Here is a 6,000-nt window from a genome sequence, read left to right on the forward strand (position 1 = left end):
AAAATCTGGACTAAAATAAGGCGTATAGGTACAGTTTTCAATTTGTTAGTGGGCATGACGTAAAACAGCGAAGCAAAGAATTCAACTTTATTTATAACTTATATAGGACAATGCTGTTGATTAAAAAATACTCCATTCCAGGACCTTTTGTTTTCCAAATAATTAATATTATTGTTTCAGTTCGACGGGTTCAAACAGCCTGAAAGACTTGAAAGCAGAGAAAAACTGTGTATCTTATAATCGACATGACTTTATCAGATGACAATACTAATACTAAAATAAGGCTTGCGCATAGTTATATACTTTAATTCAGTCACGGACCCGTGATATCACGGGTGTGTTCTAGTATACTTTAAACCAGTTTTGTATTTCTTTTTTCATTTTAAGAACCTCATTGTTCTCTTTCACTATGATAATTGACATGTCGAAATATTGTTTATATTCATCGTATCCCATCAAAACCCTTCATATACACAATGTATATACTGAGGAAAATTGAATATGTAAGATCTATATACAACGAACTACCCATGCACTGTTTAATCATCTACATACTAGGACATGCTTTAATTTTTTGGAAAAATGAGGGGGTGCGGTCTTTTTATTTTTGGACATCAGTTTATGTTGCATAAATCACAAATTCTGTTACCGAAGTTTTTTCTATTTTGTAACAAAATTTAAGAAATATCTTAAACATTGTTAAATATCTCTAACAATTCTACATTCTGTAACTGTTTCAAATGCCGAATTTTGTTAAAATGATAGCAGTATATTTTTTTTAAAACGAAAAACTTCTAAACTTTCGATACAATGTATTTGGTTTAATATTAACAATTTTCAGTATATTTTTTGTGGTCAATTAAATTAGTATCCTATTAAGGCGGGAAATCTTACACTATCTATCTGTTATCTATTTAGAATAAGTAAATGTGCATTGATCTGTCTTTTTATATCGAAATAATACTGTATTTATGTTATCCAGTTATCATCTAAAGTCGATTTAAAGATCGATAGGCAAATTAAATAACAAGGTTACTGTTACGTCACTGCTTCACCTTTGATTATTGATAAAAAGGTGCGCGCATGCTTGCAAGGAACTATCTTTCTAACTTCCTACCTCTTATTTTTAACAAAATATTGCAAGAATCAAACTATTTATTCCAGACTGTCATGGACCGAATCTGACACAGGTATGTTATTAGTGTAACATGTGTAACAGATGTAATAATGCAGAATACAAAATAGTAGGCATGTAAACAAAGTCAAATGTATTAATTTTACTTCCGCTTGCACGTGATGCCACCCCTATTTTTAATATCGAAATGACACCACTCAATCTGGTTTGTTTGAAAAATGTTATCGACCCTTCACTTAATTATATACGTATATGTATGGATACTTTTATATGTAGTAAATTAAATGAATAAAAAATAGCTATAGTACATATTTTACAATGAGGTTATAAATAATCTGCTAAAATCAATGAGGGACTGGATGGGGTTCATTCATTTCTTAATTCTTATATATTTAAAATTGAGAATGGAAATGGGGAATGTGTCAAAGAGACAACAACCCGACCAAATAAAAAACAACAGCAGAAGGTCACCAACAGGTCTTCAATGTAGCGAGAAATTCCCGCACCCGGATTCTTTATTCTTATTTATTTTGCCCATTACTTGAAAGTTCAGATCCCCATTCACGCTATTATTCTGTATTCTTTTGATTCTTTTGATTTTGTTTTCTCGTAGCTTGTCTCTGTCCTTTTTCTCTAATAATTTTTTTTTTTTACAATTTATTCAGCACTTTTTGCCCATTATTCTCTGTTAATTAGTTGAACATTCTACTTTACAAAAGATCTCAACATTATTCCAAAAACATCACAATGGATAAAGATTACACCAACTTGACATACTTAATTTATAACATGATATTCAGCTAAAACAATTAAAGTCGAAAGAAATAGTAGAAGAAAAAACGTTAACCGTTATACGTTTACATTGCTATAAATGGTAGCTTTATTGATAATCTTATTTTTGCAATAACTGACTGTGTTGGCCTCACTGATTTGCGAGAAAAATGTAATTCAGATGTCATTTTAAATAACATTGATCCGGGGGATGGAGGAGAAAAGCTCTCATTAATGCGCGTCTGGCGTAAATCCTTAATTTAATCCAGGTATCTATGATGAGTTTATTACGTAAGATCAGAGATTGACAATACATTGATGAAAAGGGTCTTATTTTTGTTTTTAATTACATCACATGGACTTGGTTTTGTAGGTAAAGGTAGTATCTTTTGTTTGCTGACTGGCTAGCTGAGCCGTATAATTATTTTTAGGCAAGTTTGTATCCTCCTTTCGGCTTAAGTCCTGTTTTTTTATTTGATCTGATTGTCATTCAAACTCAAGTTGTTACTCTTATTATATTTTCAGTATTTCTGCAGATGGCATCAGACGACCAACTTTTCTGCGATCCATGTTCGAGAGATGGTACTGTGTCATCAGGGTATAGCCGATGTTCGGACTGTGAGGAAATATTATGTTCCCCATGCGACAAAGCTCATAGGATAAATAAACTGACACTGTCACATTACATTACTAACATACAAGACCTATCGTGTATTCCTAAAGAAACAAAAATTCAATTACGTTTCTGTGATTATCATTGGGAAAAGCTTGTCGACTTTTATTGTGTATGTCATGATGTCGTTTGCTGCCAGAAATGCATACTTGAAAGTCATCTGGGATGTGAGCAGATATCATTAATTGATGACGTGTCTGATGCAATTAAATCGTCGACTTTAGTTGAAGATGTATCGAAAGCAGTGTCTTCTTTATTGAGAACGTTTGATTCTGTAATAGAAAATCGCAAAACTAATAAAGAATCAATATATTCGCAAGAAACAACAATTAAAGCATCCATTGTCAAGCTAAAACAATGTTTACTGCAACATGTTGATACGCTTGAAAAATCTCTTCTCTCTGATTTGACAAAACTAAAAGCTGAAACTTTAAAACAGCTTGATACTGAAATAACCGAGTACAAATCGGTAAGCAAAAATTGGCAAAAATCGAAGTTAGAATTTGATTTCAATATTAAGCACGGTTCTAATAGCCAGTTGTTTCGTCTAGTTGAAAAATTGAAAAATCAAATATCGGAACAAGAGAAGAAACTTCAAGACAAGCTTACACAAACTTTTAATATTGATCTCAAATACGTTGTCCAAAAAAACTCTTCGAACATTATTTCGGCTCTTGCTGCAATACAAATAGAAAACCAGCCGTGTAACATTGACCATGCATCTCAGTTGCAAAATAAAGCCCAGTTTTTACCAACCATGTTATCTTTTACGTTAGAGACCACCATTGATTTATCGTCACATGGAAACAGCTCAATATCGGGAATAGATGTGACATATGATAATAAACTTCTCCTTTGCGACTTTATCGGAAAGAAAATACTTCTGTATAATGAGGGTGGCACATTTATAAGGAAAAGGGACTTAGATGACAATAGCCATCCATATCAAGTAAAAATCATGCCATATCATACAGAAGCTGCAGTTATGATGCCATTTATGTGCAGTATATTGATTATTGATGTTACCAGTTTATCATCTGTTCGAAAAATAAATCTTGAGCATCAATATTATGCTATAGACACATTCAATGACGCTTTTATTGTCGGTGGATATCAGGTTCTTGACATAATAACCATGGAGGGTAAAGTTAATCGAACTATTGAAGTGCCCAAAGATAGCTCCATTCGTTGTATTATGAAAAAGCGAGACGATACTCTCCTGTATACTAACTCATTTAATCTGTATTGCATTCGGCTATTTGATGGCACAAGTATGTTTGAATACAACGGGACAAAAGAAACACATGGTATAGTTGAAGATAGATATGGGTGTATTTATGTGGCTGACAAAAAAAATAAGAAAATTCATCGACTTGCTCCTGATGGTTCATTCATTGACATTATTATTTGTAATGGTTACGAAAAATGTTTCGGTTCCCCGATAGCCTTGCGATTTAGTCAAGATTGCAGTAAATTATATGTTGGATTGGACGAAAATAAGATATTATTGGTTTACAAGTGTATTTTGCCCAGCTGATATCTTTTGGTTACTTTCATATTTATATGGCTGTCGAATTTACACCCTTTACCTTCATTCAAGAAAATAAGAAATAAAAACCATTTAATTGATTTTCGCTTCTAATTTGATAGAAAAAAACAATCATTTGACATTATTTTCTGTGTACAGGGAATCAGAGAAAGGAAAACGTGTCGTGCAAACGTAAATTGTTACAATATTCAATAGCAATCAATCCATAACAAGAAAACACAAGCTGCATTTATGATACCGTTAAATTAAAAAATACTTTGAAAATTGTCGATTAATTATATGTTCGAGAATTCAATAATAAAAAGTCATTAAATGTGCTTTACCCAAAATAAATGATGTTTTACTTAATTATTTAACGTTATTATAATAATTTCTTTGATCATGGATAAGATTAATGCCATCTTACTATCAATTTTAATCGCATCTAACTTGAAGGCGCTAATGTGAAAAACTGAAGGCGTAAAATTACTATCATTCAGCGACCTCACAATCCTCGATTAATGTTTTAAAGTACCAAAACGGAAATCAAATCACATGGAGGATAGAAATCATCGATAAAACAACACAAAATATTTATATTAATGAGTTTGCAGAAAAATGAATTGTCAACATTAAAACACTACACTGAAAATCAGGACACCCAACACTTGAATTCATGTAAAGATTAAACAGTAACTTCAAAACAAGTTGTAACTGCCGTTTTATTTTGTATAATTCATGATGGTTTCTCCCTTGTTGTCAGCTTCCAAGTCGATAATCCTGCTGGGTGAAATCCTATATCAATAAAAGTGACAGAATAGTCACATTCTAGATTCGGTCTAGTTAAAATTGAGAAAGGAAATGGTGAATATGTCAAAGCGACAACCACCCGACCATAGAGCAAACAACAGCCGAAGGCAACCAATGGGTCTTCAATGTAGCGAGAATTCCCGCACCCGTAGGTGTCCTTCAGCTGGCCCCTAAAATATGCATAATAGTACAGTGATAATGGACGTCATACTAAACTCCGAATTATACACAAGAAACTAAAATTTAAAATCATACAAGACTAACAAAGGCCAGAGGCTCCTGACTTGGGACAGGCGCAAAATTGCGGCGGGGTTAAACATGTTTATGAGATCTCAACCCTCCCCCTATACCTCTAGCCAATGTAGAAAAGTAAAAGAATAACAATACGCACATTAAAATTCAGTTCAAGAGAAGTCCGAGTCTGATGTCAAAAGATGTAACAAAAGAAAATAAATAAAATGACAATAATACATAAATAACAACAGACTACTAGCAGTTAACTGACATGCCAGCTCCAGACCTCAATTAAACTGATTGAAAGATTATGTCTTCATCATATGAATATCAGGTACAATCCCTCCCGTTAGGGGTTTAGTATCATACTATCATAAAATATATGAGAAGAACATAACCCGTGTCATGCCAACAACTGTTTTTTTTAGAAATAAATGTGTTTAGTTCCGATGCAAAGACCCTATCAATGAATCAATGTTAAAGCCAAAATATGCAATCTTTAATGACCTGACAACAGTATCGTAACTATATCCCCTTTTAATAAGTCTATTTAAAGGTTTTGTTAGTTTCTGAGGAGAATACTGACATTTTTGTGCTTTATAAAGAATATTTCCATAAAATTTTGGATGTGAAATACCTGAACGTAAAAGATGTCTGCATGTTGAGTTATATTTACGAATTATTTAGTTAATCGGCTTCTGGTGTTACTGCAATCATTGAGTGGACATTTTAGTGGGTTTTTTTACTATCATTGTGACTTTTGTGCCGCAATGTTCATATTGATATAGAAATTAATATCATTATCAACTTTTGTTCCTGTCCTTAAAATACTATTCACAAAATTTAAGG

At 32.5% G+C, this 6,000-nt stretch overlaps 1 protein-coding gene across 1 annotated transcript; it reads left to right on the forward strand.

Annotated features, from left to right (window-relative positions):
* Positions 1–1,086: 1,086 nt before the first annotated feature.
* Positions 1,087–4,361, forward strand: LOC139528196 (E3 ubiquitin-protein ligase TRIM71-like). Its single transcript, XM_071324074.1, has 2 exons — positions 1,087–1,190; positions 2,432–4,361. The coding sequence occupies exon 2, from the start codon at positions 2,443–2,445 to the stop codon at positions 4,114–4,116; it is 1,674 nt and encodes a 557-aa protein (XP_071180175.1). The 5' UTR covers positions 1,087–1,190; positions 2,432–2,442; the 3' UTR covers positions 4,117–4,361.
* The last annotated feature ends 1,639 nt before the right edge of the window (positions 4,362–6,000 follow it).

Source organism: Mytilus edulis, chromosome 6 (assembly GCF_963676685.1).
Source record: "Mytilus edulis chromosome 6, xbMytEdul2.2, whole genome shotgun sequence".
Lineage (NCBI taxonomy): Eukaryota > Metazoa > Mollusca > Bivalvia > Mytilida > Mytilidae > Mytilus > Mytilus edulis.

What these genes read in the sequence shown, in the direction of transcription:
- LOC139528196 (XM_071324074.1), top strand. Translation starts at nt 2,443, where the DNA reads ATGGCATCAGACGACCAACTTTTCTGCGATCCATGTTCGAGAGATGGT.